General features: G+C 38.5%; 1 protein-coding gene and 1 pseudogene across 1 annotated transcript; both read left to right on the top strand.

The window, feature by feature from the left end:
• The first annotated feature begins 301 nt into the window (after positions 1-301).
• On the top strand, positions 302-1,232 carry OR1A1 (olfactory receptor family 1 subfamily A member 1). Its single transcript, NM_001256454.1, is given in 2 exon segments — positions 302-669; positions 671-1,232. Coding segments are annotated over 2 exon segments (930 nt in total).
• Positions 1,233-13,821: 12,589 nt separating this feature from the next.
• On the top strand, positions 13,822-15,268 carry LOC100684000 (annotated as a pseudogene).
• The last annotated feature ends 1,394 nt before the right edge of the window (positions 15,269-16,662 follow it).

The following is a 16,662-nucleotide window of genomic DNA, read 5'->3' as shown; positions in this document are numbered from 1 at the left end:
TAAAGTAATTGTTGATTGGTTAAATCCTAGGTGTTTGAGAGGTGGTTCTGGGATGGAGGAGGATGGGCATCTTTGATTCATAGATCGCTCACTTCTTAGACATGAGTGTCAAGGGTTATTTGTTAATCAGTCCCACTGACCAACAAGGATAATTCCTCCAAAATATCGGCTATCTCTGGAGTCAGTAAATACATCATAGAGATTGCTGGTCACTTGAACCAAAACTAATGGATAAGGAAGATCATTCCAGTAACTCCACTAATAATTCTGGATTCTTCTCCCCCTTTCTTAACAAGGAGCCATGAGGGAAGACAACCAATCCTCTACCCTGGAATTCATCCTCCTGGGAGTTACTGGTCAGCAGGACCAGGAAGACTTTTTCTTTACCCTCTTCCTGTTCATTTACCCCATCACGTTGATTGGAAACTTGCTCATCATCTTGGCCATTCGCTCTGATGTTCGCCTTCACAATCCCATGTACTTTTTCCTTGCCAACCTCTCCTTTGTTGACATCCTCTTCTCTTCTGTAACCATCCCTAAAATGCTGGCAAATCATCTCTTGCACAGCAAAGCCATCTCCTTTGGTGGATGCCTAACACAGTTGTATTTTATGATTGCCTTGGGCAACACAGATAGCTATATCTTGGCTGCAATGGCATATGATCGTGCAGGTGGCCATCAGTCGCCCACTTCATTACACAACCATCATGAGCCCATGGACTTGTGTCCTCCTAGTTGTTGGGTCTTGGGTGGTTGGTAATGCCAATGCCCTCCCCCACACTCTGCTCACAGCCAGGCTGTCCTTCTGTGGCAACAAGGAAGTAGCCAACTTCTACTGTGATATTACCCCTTTGCTTAAGCTGTCCTGTTCTGACATCCTCTTTAATGTGAGGATGATGTACCTAGGGGTTGGTGTCTTCTCTGTGCCATTACTATGCATCATTATCTCCTATGTCCAGGTCTTTTCCACAGTCTTACGGGTCCCATCTACCAAAGGTGTGCTCAAGGCCTTCTCTACCTGTGGTTCCCACCTCACAGTTGTTTTTCTGTATTATGGGACAGTCATGGGCATGTATTTCCGCCCTCTGTCTAGTTACAGCCTAAAGGATGCAATCATAACTGTTATGTACATGGCAGTGACCCCAATGTTAAATCCTTTCATTTATAGTTTGAGAAACCGAGACATGAAGGCTGCCCTGGGGATACTATTATGCAAGAGAATCTCCTTATAAAAAATATGAGGCCATATTAGAAAATACAGTTACCAGTTATGATGCACTTGGGAATCCAGCCCTAAAGTTCATCCCCTCCAAGAAGCTGCCTTTGATCTTTCCAGCTACAAAGTCCTCTTCTCTGAAATCTAGATACAATTTATTACACATCTCATTAATTTGTCTCTTTGTACAGATTACTGTCCTTTTAGCAGCACAGAAATATTGGGTTCATGTCCCAGATAAGCTACTCTAATCAGAGTAAAGTTGAAAAGTTCTGAAGCAGGATCCCTGGGTGGCGCAGCGGTTTAGCGCCTGCCTTTGGCCCAGGGTGCGATCCTGGAGACCCGGGATCGAATCCCACGTCGGGCTCCTGGTGTGTGGAGCCTGCTTCTCCCTCTGCCTGTGTCTATGCCTCTCTCTCTCACTGTGTGTCTATCATAAATAAATAAATAAAAATTTTTAAATAAAAAAAAAGAAAAGTTCTGAAGCTCCACGTCTACAACAAATATTTGGAATAATAGTATCTGTCCCACCATGGTCACAAGTTTGAGGATCACAGTAGACAATGACTTAAAGACTATAAGTCACTGTTCAAATGTCAATTTTTTTACTATTGTGCTAGTTATCCCTACTATGCTTACAAGCCTCAGAAGGCAAGAATTGTCTTAAGAGTTCTTAATCACTGTATCTTTCGCAGTCTTGGTCATGTAAAGTATACCCATGATTCTTGGTGTAAACATGGGATGAACAAATGAAAATATCACTCTCTGAACTATAATTTCATAATTATAGATATATTCAGACTAAAAGCTTTATTTATCTATCCAGGAAAATCTTTAAAGGAAATGACCTTGGCAAAGACTTTTGTTCTTATTGTATTGTTGTTGAAACTAGACTATTTCTTTTTTTTAATATTTTATTTATTTATTCATGAGAGAGAGGCAGAGACATAGACAGAGGGAGAAGCAGGCTCCCCACAGGGAGCCCGATGTGGGACTCGATCCCCAGACCCAGAATTGTCCTGAGTTGAAGGCAGACGCTCAACCACTGAGCCACCCAGGCATCCCTAAACTAGACTATTTCTAAAGAGCATAACATTCTACCTATAATCTTAACAAAATGATACTCATTAATTGAGTTATTGCATTTTAAAATAAAAAATAGCTGACTTAATTAATTACATCATGAAATAAAATTACAGTGACAAAAAAATTGGGGTGCCAAGTAGATGCAGAAAAAAGAACAGTATTGAAAATGATATGACCTTGTTTCTCCAGTATGTCACAGGGAAGATGAGACTTTGATTCTGGATGATCAGCCCTGACATGTAGGTGATATTTCCTACAGAAACAGATAATCTAGCAGGTCACTAAATACCTACCAAGGAACCCCACAACCTATGATCTGATTCAGTTTGTGAGAAAATTATAAGACTTCCTCAAAATATTAATAATATATAAGCGATTGCCCCTAAATATCATATTTCCAAACAGCATGACACTTTCAAGAGGTGAATTGAGTGTATCTTAGAAAGTGTGCAAGCTGTTTTATTATCTACTATTTTTAACTGCCTGTAAAAATATGAAATTATTATTTTCTATAGATAATTCACATTGTCAGCTAGTTGTCCATGTTGGAAGAATCTGGAAGTCAAAAAATGATGTTATTCACCATTTAATGCATTCTGGGTCTCTAAAACACCAAGAATGAGAACTATCCCAATTTTCTTTTCAACCAAAAAAGATTTGATTACTAATGCATATGAATCTGTGTGAATGATTGACCAAAACAGAGGGAATGGAAGTATTTTATGTAGAGAATTTTCAAGGTTGGCCAATGAAAATGTTATATAAATTTATTGCCTGTCTCTCCTCATGAGAATATGAAGATTTGGGATCTGTTTTGTTCACTGTTGTATATTTAGCACTTAGGCAGTGCGGACATATAGTCATTATTTAATAAATTTGTATGAAATGAATATATGAATCCTGCAATATTATGTTTAAATAATGAATGCAATAAGATTAATTTTGGTGGGTAAGAAGAAGGCCAAATGATATGAGATGTTTCAAATATATCCCATAGTGAAATATTAAGTGCCAAAGAGAAGAATATAAAAGAAGGCCTGAGAATGTAGGTTCTTAGGAGAACTCCATACCACTTAGCTGCTCTATATCAATGTTTCACTATTCCTCTGTTTAATTTGGACAAGAGAAGTTAACTTCCTCTACTGTATCCTGCAGTGATCATAAGAATCTATGTGTGTGGATATAATGCAAATAAAAATCACTGTACCAGTATGTCACGTCATTTCTCTTTGACTCTGTCAAACATGCTGTCCTGAAATCATTTTAATACTACAATTTAAATTGCTTCACACACTAATGTCCAGAGATGGACTAAGTCTAGAAAAGACTTAGTATTTTAGTACAGTATATAGCTGGTATGTCAGTTTGGGTTGGTCAGCTTAGGCCCATTCAGGAAACACGAATCACATTTGGCATTGTTAAACCAAGAAGATTTAATACAGGGAAGTAGAAACACAGGAAACAGATGCTGGCAAGGATGCAGAGAAAAAGGAACCCCCTTGCACTTTTGGTGGGAATACAAACTCTGGAAATCAGTATGGAGTTTCCTCAAAAACTTAAAAAGACAACTACCTCATACTCCAGCAATTGCTCTACTAAATATTTATCCAAAGGATACCAAAGTTCAGAATTGAAGGGGTACATGCACCTCAATGTTTATAGCAGCACTATTACCCATGGCCAAACTATGGAAAGAGTGCAAAGTGTCTGCTTACTGATGAATGAATAAAGAAGATGTGGTGTATATATACACTGCAATATTACCTAGCCATCAAAAAGAATGAAATCTTGCTATTCACAATGACATGGACAGAAATAGTAGAGGGTACTATATTAAGTGAAATAAGTCAGTCAAAGAAAGACAAATACCTTAGGATTTCACTTACATGGGGAATTTAAGAAATAAAACAAATGAACATGGAGAAGGGAAGGAAAAATAAAATAAGATAAAAACAGAGAAGGAGGCAAACCATAAAAGACTATAGAGAACAAACCAAGGGTTGCTGCAAGGAGGGTGGTTGAAAGGATAGGCTAAATGGGAGATGAGCATTAAGGAAGGCACTTGTTGTGATAAGCACTGGATGTTATATGTGAGTGATGAATCACTAAATTCTACTCCTGAAACCAACACTACGCTATAAGTTAACTAACTTGATTCTATTTATTTAAAAAAAATTTTATTGGAGTTCACTTTACCAACATTTAGCATAACACGCAGTGCTCATCCCGCCAAATGCCCCGCTCAGTGCCCATCACCCAGTCACCCCAACTCCTCGCCCACCTCCCTTTCCACTACCCCATGTTCATTTCCCAGAGTTAGGTGTCTCTCATGTTTTGTCACCCTCACTGATATTTTCACTCATTTTCTCTCCCTTTATTCCCTTTCACTAATTTTTATATTCCCCAAATGAATGAGACCATATAATGACTAACTTGATTTTAAATTAAAACTTGGAAGAGAAAAATAATAATAACACATTTTTTTAAATAGAGGGAAGTAGATACATAGGTTTGTCCTGAAAAAGACTAAGGAGAAAGAAATGGATATGAAAGTCCAGAGATTATTAACTGCAGGAAGAAATCACTTCCCCTAAGTACAAAGGGAAAAGTGGTGTTACCAGAAACTGGAAGCTCAGAAGGGGGATGATCACATGTCTGATACTCACATCTCTGAGGGGAGCTGTCAAACAGCTGCCACTTGGTCTTCGCCTGCATAGATGAACCAAAACTTCAGTCCTGAGGGGTCTCAGTCCACAATAGTACTGTTACTATTATTATTATTATTATTATTATTATTATTATTATTATTATTATATTGCTGTGGTTCCTGTTAAGCTCTATTATTAGGCATGGAAATACAAAAGTCACCCAAGACATAGTTCTAGACATAGCCCTCTTTGCCTCCCATTGTATGAAGGCAAGAAAATGTCCTTGATACTTGGGTTAGTCTCTCCAGCCAGTAGAGAAATTCCTTCTTCTGAATGGCCTGCAAAGACATACCAAAATTTTACTGAATCTGAGCTACATAATAGTAATATCTAAAAATGTAAATCCCCAAAGATTGTTACTAATACCCTTTTATAAGGGTATAAATAGCTAAACCAACAAAAAATAAACTTTCTGGGAAAAGATATATATTCAATAACAGTGTGTTATAAACAAAAGCAAGGCAAAGATGAGGATAGAATTTAGTATGAGAGGGAATTTCAAAAGGGGAGAGTGAGGAGAATGAAACTGGGGATACCATGTAGTTAGATATGATCTATTACTAAAGACCTAACTTCAGGCTGCATGGTGGGTCTAGGGGAATTTATGGTATTAGATAGATAGATAGATAGATAGATAGATAGATAGATAGATAGATAGATAGATAAAAGCTCTGCATGAAGTAATAATGAGAGTTTGTGTTGAGCTAAGATTGGATAGACAGCAGTAAGGGAGCAGAGAAGATTGATGAGACCAGGAGTTAAATTATACAGCTCAGAAGAAACTAAAGAAACAGTGAAGCTATAGAAAGAGGATCTACAGTTGACCCTTGAACAAACATGGGTTTGAACTTCACTTACACACAAAGTTTTTATAGTACAGCACTATGAATGTATTTTTGCTTCCTTATGATTCCCTTAATAAAAATTTTATTTTTCTCTAGCTTACTTTATTATAAGAATACAGTATAGTACATATAACATACATAATATGTGTGAATAAACTATTTGCATTATTCATAAGGTTTCCAGTCAACAGTAGGCTATTAGTAGCTAAGCTCTGGAGGAATCAAAAGCTACCTGCAGATTTTTTTTACTGTGTATGGGATTGATACTCCTATCCCCCAGTCATCTGTAAACAGCAATTCAGGAGGTGATGCAAACTCCAAACAGGATGACACCCCTTCATTCCTTCCCAAGCACAACTGCACCTGAAACTAAGATTTAATAATCAGCCCTACTGAATATGTCCTGGAGCATCTGTTCCATAGAGCAGCTGGTCCCATTGCTATAAGTATTAACCTCAAAGGTAATGGAAATAGAAACAATAGAATGTGGTAAATAGTATGAAAAGAATAAGCAAGGAGATAGCTTCAAGGAATTAAGGCTTCAATAAAAAGTCAATGGTGCATTTAATGAAAATTGTGAACAAAAAAGTCATTTAAGACAAATTAGTTCCATGTTTTCAAGAGTTTTTTGTGGGACATTTTTGTGGAGGTATTCAATTAAATAGTTAAAGTTAGTTAGGAGATTTTGAAGTAAAATAAGAGCACATGGACCACAGTGGAGTGATAAGTTACGGAAATAGAGAGTATAAGAGTATAAGATTCAAGCCTAAGAGTCTTGTAGAGCAACTAAATTTCAAGAAAGGGAGCCATGATACAAAATGAGGATTCTAGTGGAGGAAGTAAGACATTTGTACAATCTAGAATTGATACCAGGCTACATATATGTCTCCTTTTTGTAACAGCTAAAACACATAGCAGGTATTGTCACAGTAATTTTGAGCAGGCACTTAGCTGGAAAAAAAGTGAAACAATTCTCAACAGAAGCACATTCTTATGTGCTACAAAAGAAAAAGAAATTCAAAACATGCCATGCAGGTTTAGAAAAAGTAAATAACTAAAGCCTGCCAGTAACATCCTTAGTGATTGGCAAAAGCAACCAGGTAAGAGCTAGAGAGGAAGATACATGACTCCATTCTGCTTATTTTCTTCCCCTTTCTCCTGTGTCCATCCCACAATGTGGTCAGCTGGCTGCCCATCTCTCACAAACAGTCCTGTAGCAACAATGATGATAGTGCACTACTTTAGAGGCAGAGAGCCAGGTCCTTAAACTCTTATAGACAGTAAGAGTCATTATGCTATAGAAGAACACTCAACCTCTAGCCTCTGAAAGAGACACAAATGCACTCACACACCCACACACATACACAAATACATGAACATACATACTCATGCCCACACACCACATTAAAGCATTAAAAGGATATGGCTCCAACCAAAGAAGTTTCTCTACTATTTACAGAGCCTCCAGCAAAGAAAGGCTGCATTATACTGCACTGTTTTTCACTTTATACATTTTGTGAGCCTACGTAGTACAAACACATGGTTCAAACTTCAAAATGAGCTAAAAGATATATCTGAAAACGTCTCTCCCTCTCCTGTGTCTCAACCACCCAATTCTCATACCTCTAACAAGTAACCACTTGTAATATTATTAGATTATTGGTTTCCCATTTATTCTTCCAGGATTTTTAATAAATGCACCAGCCAAAAATATATATATTATTTTGGGAAGTGGAATAAAGTGTTACATTCAGGATCAATATAGGAATAAGAGTTGGAAATGTTCCTGATCATTCAGTCCCCAACTACCACCTCATTCCCTGTTTCTAACCTTGTAACTTTTACTTTTTTCCTCGCTATATGTACTTGTGGGGAACAGGGGTTCTCTAAATTTTGTTTCTGTTTTCAAATGTGAACCTGACTTCAGAGGACTTCCAAGTTACATTCACCAAAAATTATAATCGCTCAACAGAGCGATTATACATACAGAAAATGTGTATGTTAAAAAAACACACAGCCATATAAAATATGAGAATGAATTTGAGTCTCAGGAGTTATATTTTATAACAAGCCTGGGGAAATGCCCACTGACCCCATCTTAAAAGAAAAGACAAAGCTCTGAATGAGTTTTATGTTTGGATGAAGTGCTGAGTACTTTTACAGAAGAGATGGCCTCAAAGTTGAGAGCAAACTATAGCAAACATGGAAAGAAAAGAGAAAGCATGGTCTCTGGTCTGTGACTTGGGGAGTTAAAAAGAAAGTTAGTGGGGAAGTTAGGGTTTCTGCCTGCTGAGTCAGAAACAGTCAAGAGACTCCCTCTGACAAGGGTGGGGATTCTGAGACCCTTTTGATCTGCCTTAAGCCAATAAACCACCCCTGTCCTGACTGAGGAAGAGGTGAGGGTCAGCTTCAGGCAATGGAAAACCAGCGGCTGTGGAGGCCAGGGAACCACAGAAGTAACTGTACCTAGAAGGGATGCAGCTGTGTGCAAATATGCAGTGAGCCCCATTACTCCTCCACTACACAGACAACTCTATCTAAGGGTTGTGGAGAATACAGAATCTAGTAAACATAGGTCCAGAGTAGTGCGAGGACTCTTAAGAGAGAGTGGGGGCAACACCACCTATCATGATCACATTTTGGTCAATGGCACACAGTAGATGACCTTGCAGATGTTACCTGCTAGTAGACAAATTGTGGTGACTTAAGGAGACCACGAGTGGAGTAGAAGGAGCACAGGTCTTAGAATTAAACACTGAGGCTAGATCCAGGCTCTGCCCTTGCTGGATGTGACCTAAGAGTTAGTGGTTATTTATTCATTTTTCTATTGGGGGTTATCTTTTACCAATTGATTAAAAATTATTGGTTATCTTTTAAGAATATTAATTCTTGGAGTACCTGGGTGGCTCAGTCAGTTAAGCGCCTGCCTTCAGTTTGGGTCATGATCCCAGGGTCCTGAGATTGAGCACCTCATCGGGCTACCTGCATAGCAGGGAGTCTGCTTCTCCCTCTGCCCCTCCCCCTGCTTGTGTGCTCTCTCACTCTCTCTCAAATAAATAAATAAATAAATAAATAAATAAATATAAATAAATAAATAAACTGTAAATCTCCTGTCACCAATATATTTTTAAAAGAATATTGGTTAAAAAAAAAAAAAAAAAAAGAATATTGGTTCCATAATATATGTTGAAAATAGCTCCCCACATTTTTGCTTGTCTTTTCACTTTCTGTGTAATCTTTTTCTTTAAAAGGATAATTTTTAAATTAATTTGATTACATTTTCTTTTCTTTTATTGTTGGTTCCATTGTTTTGGGGTTTTTTAGGCCACCCTTGTCCCAAGATCAGAAACTATTATGCTGTATTTTCTTTTGGTTGCCTTATAGTTGTATCTATATATAATGCTTTAACCACCTGAAATTTATGCAGTAAACACTGTGAGGTGTGAATCTAAATTCATTTTCCCTATAGAGTCAACCAGCTTGTCCCAGTACCATCTGTTCAATATCCCTTTCTTTTCCTACCAGTTGACACTACCATCGTTAGCAGAACAAAATCTGTTATTTACTGTGCTGTTTCTGGGCTTTCAATTTTTTTCCTCTGATGGATTTTTTAATTTTTAATGGATTTTAATGATTAATGGATTTTTTTAATGCCAACAGCATGCAACATGCCCTTCAGTATCTACATACAAGAGAAAGATAGTTTGGTAAGAAATATTCATGGTCAGGAAGAAAAGAAGATACCACTATTACCTGGTGAACAGTAATTCCAGTGGGTGCAGCTAGGGCTGACAAATTCATAGGACATGTTGAACTTTGGAGGGAAAAAGGAGCAAGGTAGAAAACGGATTCTGTGAGTTAATTCCTCAGATGAAACAGTGTTCCATTCCCAGAATTTTACCTAGAAAAAGTATATTTGTTTTGTTTGACATCTTTGTGTCTCTGTAACCATAATGTTTCTTACATATTCCTATGACCAGGACTTTATTAACTAAAAGCTATGTGTGAAACTACTAATCAAAAGATCCAGCCAATTCCCTCTGTCTGATATTACATCTATCCAATTCCCCCTTTCAATTCTTTCTATTACTTGAGGTTTATTTTTTTTAAATATGTAGGAGATTTTTTAAAGATTTTATTTATTTATTCATGAGAGACACAGAGAGAGATGGAGGGAGGGAGAGACACAGGCAGAGGGAGAAGCAGGCCCATGTAGGGAGCCCAACGTGGGACTTGATCCCGGAACTCCAGGATCACGTCCTGAGCCGAAGGCAGATGCCCAACCACTGAGCCACCCAGGTGTCCCTCCTTGAGGTTTATTTATTAACATAAACTTACTGAGCACCTATATTGTGTCAGACTCAGAGCTAATGCTAGATTTCAAAGATGAACAAAATAGACATTTTCTTAAGCTACTCTTAAAGATACAGTAGAATGGAGGACACAGACAAGTAAATAGACTGTCACAAACCAGAGTGACACATGCTGTGATGGGGAATACACAGAATCAGAAGGGGTATGTAAAACTGAGTTTGTTAGTAAGATGATAGGTCAGGGAAGATTTCCTTGAAGAAATGACAACTAAGCTGAGACCTAAGAGAAGACTATTCTATTCTAGCACAAGAGAGTAAGATAGGAAAAACCCCAAGGCTGAAAAAGTATCTAGATCTTCTAAGTAATTGAAAATATAATTGTGCAGATAGGGTGTAGAATGGAGAAGGAGGTTCTTGAATCAATGGAGACATCGATAATAAACACCAGTATGATCAAGGGTCTTCGGGCCATATGAAGAAGTTTAGAGTTTATCCTGAGAGTAATGAGAAACCCTGAAGGAGTGACAAAATCAGATATAATTTGTAAAAATCCCATTCTTTCTGTGGTGAGGAGACCAGATGGCAGGTGGGTATGTCTATAGGCAAGAAGAATGCCCAAATCTAAGTGATAAATGAGTGTCCTGAATGAAGGTAGTGGCAGTGGAATCAAGGACAGTGGACAAACAAAAAGAAATGGGTAAGTTTTCACTATACTAACAAAGCAAAAATCACCAGGGTTTGGTAGTATTTGGATGCAGATGAAGAAGAAGAAAAATGGGTATATAATGACACCCAGGTTTCTCACCAGGTCAATTTCATCTTTGCAACACCAATGTTTACCATTTGGCATAATGCCTGGCATCATTAATATGTGCTGAACTCTAGTGGCATGGTAGCATTCATACAATTAGGGACCAGGAAAGAGTGATTTTATGGATAGTTCATAGTCTCTTAGATAAATGATTGAAACCCCCTCCTAAACATTCCTCAGTCTCCAATCTCCCCCATTCTATCCATTCTGCACATCACAATCAGATTAATCTCCATTGAATGTAACTACCACCCTATTAGAAATGTCCAACAGCCTTACAATGCCTGCAGAATAAAGTTCAAATTTATTTATTGTAGCATTCAGGAACACTGTCACCAGTTCATAATATATGTGGCTCTCAGCTCACACTGTTCTGTATTGCTCCCAAAATCAGCTCAGGCCAATATTTTCATAAGACATTGATTATTGTGGAAACTTGGAAAGCTAGGCTGGTAAAAGTTTTGGCAAATACATGTACAATAAGGTAATTAGATTCCATAAGAAAATAAAAATCTACTATGCAATGCTATTTTTATTTTTGTTTATTTCCCTTCAAGTATCTGGTTACATGCTTAATGACATAGGTTGTGATTACTGTAGATAATATCTCCTCCAGTAGAAGTCAATTGTTGATAGCCAGCTACCCTGCTAATATCATACTCAATGGGGAAAAAGTTTTCCCCGAAGGTCAGGAACACGACAGGGATGTCCACTCTCACCATTATTGCTCAACACAGTACTGAAAGTCCTAGCCTCAGCAATCAGACAACAAAAAGAAATAAAAGGTATCCAATTTGGCAAGGAAGAACTCAAACTTTCACTCTTCACAGATGACATAATACACTATATAGAAAACCTGAAAGACTCCACCAAAAAAGTTGTTAGAACTGATTCATGAATTCAACAAAGTCATAGAATAAAAAATCAATTTACAGAAATGTTGCATTTCTATACACCAATAATGAAGCAGCAGAAAGAGAAATCAAGGAATTGATCTCATTTATAATTGCATCTAAAACCATAAGAGGGATCCCTGGGTGGCGCAGCGGTTTGGCGCCTGCCTTTGGCCCAGGGCGCGATCCTGGAGACCCGGGATCGAATCCCACGTCGGGCTCCCGGTGCATGGAGCCTGCTTCTCTCTCTGCCTCTCTCTCTCTCTCTCTCTCTCTCTCTCTCTCTCTGTGACTATCATAAATAAAAATTAAAAAAAATATATTTAAAAAAAAAATAAAAAAATAAAACCATAAGATACCTAGGAATAAACCTAACCAAAAATGTAAGAGATTCATAGGCTGAAAACTGAAGAACTCTTATGAAGGAAATTGAAGAAGACACAAAGAAATGGGAAAACATTTCATACTCGTGAATTGGAAGAACAAATGTCTATACATTTCTACTACCCAAAGCAGTCTACACATTCAATGCAATCCTAAGCAAAATAATACCAGCGTTTTTTGAAGAGCTAGAACAAACAATCCTAAAATCCGTATGGATCCAGAAAAGACCCCAAATAGCTGAAGGAATGTTGAAAAAGAAAACTGAAGCAGGAGGCATCACAACTCCAGACTTCAAGCTGTATTACAAAGCTGTGATCAAGACAGTATGGTACTAGCACATAAACAGACACATAGATCAATGGACACTAATAGAGAACCCAGACATGGGCACTCAACTCTATGGCCAACTAATATCCGACAAAGCAGGAAAGAATATACAATGGGAAAAAGACAGTCTCTTCAACAGATGGTGTTGGGAAAACTGACAGCAACATACAGAAGAATAAAACTGGACCACTTTCTTACACCATTCACAAAAATAAATTCAAAATGGATGAAAGACCTAAATGTGAGACAGGAATCCATCAAAATCTTAGAGGAGAGAACTTCTACCTAGACATATCTCCAAAAACAAGAGACACAAAAGTAAAAATGAACTATTGGGACTTCATCAAGATAAAAAGCTTCTGCATAGTGAAGGGAACAATCAACAAAACTGAAATACAACAGATCGAATAAATGAGTGTCCTGAATGGAGAAGATAAGTGAAGAAGGTATTTCCAAATGTACTTATCGGATAAAGGGCTAGTATCCAGAATCTATAAAGAATTCATCAAGATCAACACCCAGAATATAAATAATCCAGTTAAGAAATGGGCAGGAGACATGAATAGACATTTCTCCAAGGAGGACATACACATGGCCAACAGACACATGGAAAAATGCTCAACATCACTCATCATCAGGGAAATATAAATCAAAACCACAAAGAAATACCACCTCACACCACAGAGAATGGCTAAAATGAACAATTCAGGAAGCAAAAGATGTTGGAGAGGATGCAGAGAAAGGGGAATCCTCTTGCACTGTTGGTGGGAATGCAAACTGGTGCGGCCACTCTGGAAAACTGTGTGGAGGTTCCTCAAAAAGTTACAAATAGAACTACCCTATGACTCAGCAACTGCACTACTGGTATTTATCTAAAGGTTATAAAAATAGCATCTCAAAGAGGCACATGCATCCCACCCTTTGTAGCAGCACTATCAACAATAGCCAATTATGGAAAGAGCCCAAATGTCCATGACTGATGAATGAATAAAGAAGAAGTGGTATATATATGACTCTATTTATATATGAATTCATATGAACATATATGAATATTAGCCATCAAAAATAATAAAATCTTGCCATTTGCAAGAATATGAATGGAACTAAGAGTATATTATGCTGAACAAAAATAAGTCAGTCTGAGAAAGACAAATATATGATTTTGCTTATATGTGGAAGAAACAAAACAGATGAACATAGGGGAAGGGAAGGAAACATAAAAGAAGATCACAACAGAGATGGAGAACGGGCGGCTGAGCTGGTGCTGGGCCCCAGCTGAGGCGGGCGCTTCGGGCCGGCTTCCCCCGCCCACGGGGCTGGGGCTGTGAGCGCCAAGGTTCCCCCCGAAGTTGCGTCTGGCCAGGCCGCAGCCCGGTCCCATGGAGCTGGAGGGAAAGTGGTGGCGGGGACGTCAAGCGTGAAGTTGCCTTCCTACAAAGGCCAGTCCGTCCCCTCCACTGCGTCTCAGAAGGTAGTTTGCTGACCTGATTGCCATTGGTGAGCAATCGCTTCACCCTCTGCCCTTCTGCCCAACATCTTGCTATTTGCCGGACATTTATGGATCGATATGTCCTCTCTATCCAGCAGCAGCATTTAGTTGCACTTTCCTGTCCACTGTTAGCAAGTAAACCTGAAGAAAAAGAAGATAGCGTGCCCAAGCTGGAACAGCTCAACAGCCTGGGTTGTATGACTAACTAATAGGAATCTGTTATTAACAGAGCAAAATTTGCTACATATGGAACTGCTATTATTAGAAACCTTTCAGTGGAACTTCTGCCTTCCAGCAGCTGCCCATTTCATGGAGTATTATCTCTCCGGAGCAGTACACCAAACAGAGCTTCATGATGGCTGGCCGATGATTTGCTTGGGGAAAAAAAGAAACTCTACATGGCCAAGGATGCAGATTATTTCCTGGAAGTATCTTTGCAAGCTGCTGCATGTGTGGCTTCTTCAAGGATTATACTTCGTCCTTCTCCAACGTGGCTCACAAGACTGCATCCTCTTCCTGCTTACTCCTGGGACTTTTTAGTGCAGTGCATTGAACCGCTATTGATCGCACATGATAACGATGTCAAGGAGGCCAACAAACAGCACAGGCAGGGTCCGGGCCGGCGGGCTGAGTGAGCTGCAGTCGGCCTCCCAGCCTCACTTCCAGCAGCCCCACTGCCCCCATCAGACGCACCACACCTCCCTGCAGCACCGCCATCCTGTAGCGGAGGGGCCCGGCTGCCCGCAGATCGGATCTACCACACACACCTCGCCCGACACACTGGACACACTGCAGACCCGGCCTGCTGGCTTCCAAGCCAGTGTTCAGGGCCTCGGGCGTGTGCATATTTTTTCCTTTTCCCCCAATTTTATTGAAAAATAATTGACATACAGAGCCATCTCTTAATAGAAAAAGTAAAAGCAATAATCGTGGGATGGTCTATAGCTGAAAATGACAACACTGAAATGCTTCGTTTACAGGATTTGGAAGTCCTATAGACGACAAATCTCTCTGCTGTACAACACAAGTAACAAGTCCCCAAAATATCCTTTGTCTGCTGAGGATATTTGCAGACTGGTATTGGGATGTCACTGGCAATACCAGTACAAGTGAAGGCCTGTCCGAATGTTTCTTATAACCAGAGTTATCAGATAAATGAACATTACCCTTGCATTACTCCATGCTTTGAAAGGTGATTTTATGTGAAGGTAATTCCTGACCTAGACTGTTCTGGGACTTGAAGCTCTGGGGCAAGCTTTTTGTAAACTTCTCTTCGAAAGGAAAGGGATCCAGATTGCATCAGAACTCTTCAGATACCAGCATCAGGAAGACAGAATTTCCCTTTCAGTGCACCTTGAATACCTGGCAGGACTGAACAAACACTGCAAACACTTTAACAATATGTATATCAAATCCTGTTAAAACACATCCCTGTGTGATAAAAATTTTAAACCCTGGCTGATGATCCAAATATTTCAAAAATATTCAATACAACAGAAAATTTGGACAGACTCTAATTGAGATTTGACCTTTGGTGGGCTCTGGGCCTAATGTTGGCCCTAATGGGGTGACTGGGTGATGGGCACTGAGGGGGGCAGTTGACAGGATGAGCACCGGGTGTTATACTATATGTTGGCAAATCTAACTCCAATGAAATAGCTATCTAGCTAGCTAGATAGATAGATTTAAAGTAAAAATTTACCCAATTAACTTAAAACACACAGATTTGTACTGTCCTATACTCTCTCGTAATTCATTGATAAACATGCATCTTTCACTGCTTAAGTAAATATTCACCAATATTTTTTGTTCTACCTTTTAACTTAAATTATGTTACTCTTTCATATTTATATTTTGTATGTGAATATGTTTGTAACAACACAGTTAACACGTGTCATAACTATACATTTTAAGAAGTGTCAACACACCCTCACACCATAGTTTTGTCAAAGATTACCCTACTGTACTGTTTGAGGATTAATTCAAATTTTTGAATATTAAAAAAAATCATTTCAACATGCACTATTTTTCATGTGATTTACTCCCCTCACATACATTCTTAAAAGTAAATACATCCACACATACATATGAATAATTTTAAAGTTCATGTTCTATACTGTCAATTTGTCATCAAAATATACTCTTTACTCACAGTCTCACCAATAATGTTTCACTGTTGTACTCATTTTACTAGCTTAGTAAATATATGATAACATAATATAATTATTGGTATGGAAAATTACTTTTCTGTAGGTATTGAAATCTGGGAAATATTTAATAAAAGGCACAAACAAGAATAAATCTAGCAAAAGATGTAGAAGATCTCTACTCTGAAGAGTATACCACATTATTATTTGTTTAAAGTAAGCAAGTATCTGCTAGCCATCTGTATGTCTTCTTCAGAAAAGTGGCTATTCATGTCTTCTGCCCAGTTTTTAACTAGATTACTTGCTTTTTTGGTATGCAGTTTTGTAAGTTCTTTATTATTTTGGATACTAACCCTTTATCATATATGTCGTCTGCAAATATCTTCCCCCATTCTGTAGATTGCCTTTTAGTTTTGTTGATTGTTTCCTTTGCTGTGCAGAAG

This window comes from Canis lupus, chromosome 9 (assembly GCF_011100685.1).
Source record: "Canis lupus familiaris isolate Mischka breed German Shepherd chromosome 9, alternate assembly UU_Cfam_GSD_1.0, whole genome shotgun sequence".
NCBI lineage: Eukaryota > Metazoa > Chordata > Mammalia > Carnivora > Canidae > Canis > Canis lupus.
Note: the sequence above shows the minus strand (reverse complement) of the source record. Positions and strands in the feature narration are given on the sequence as shown.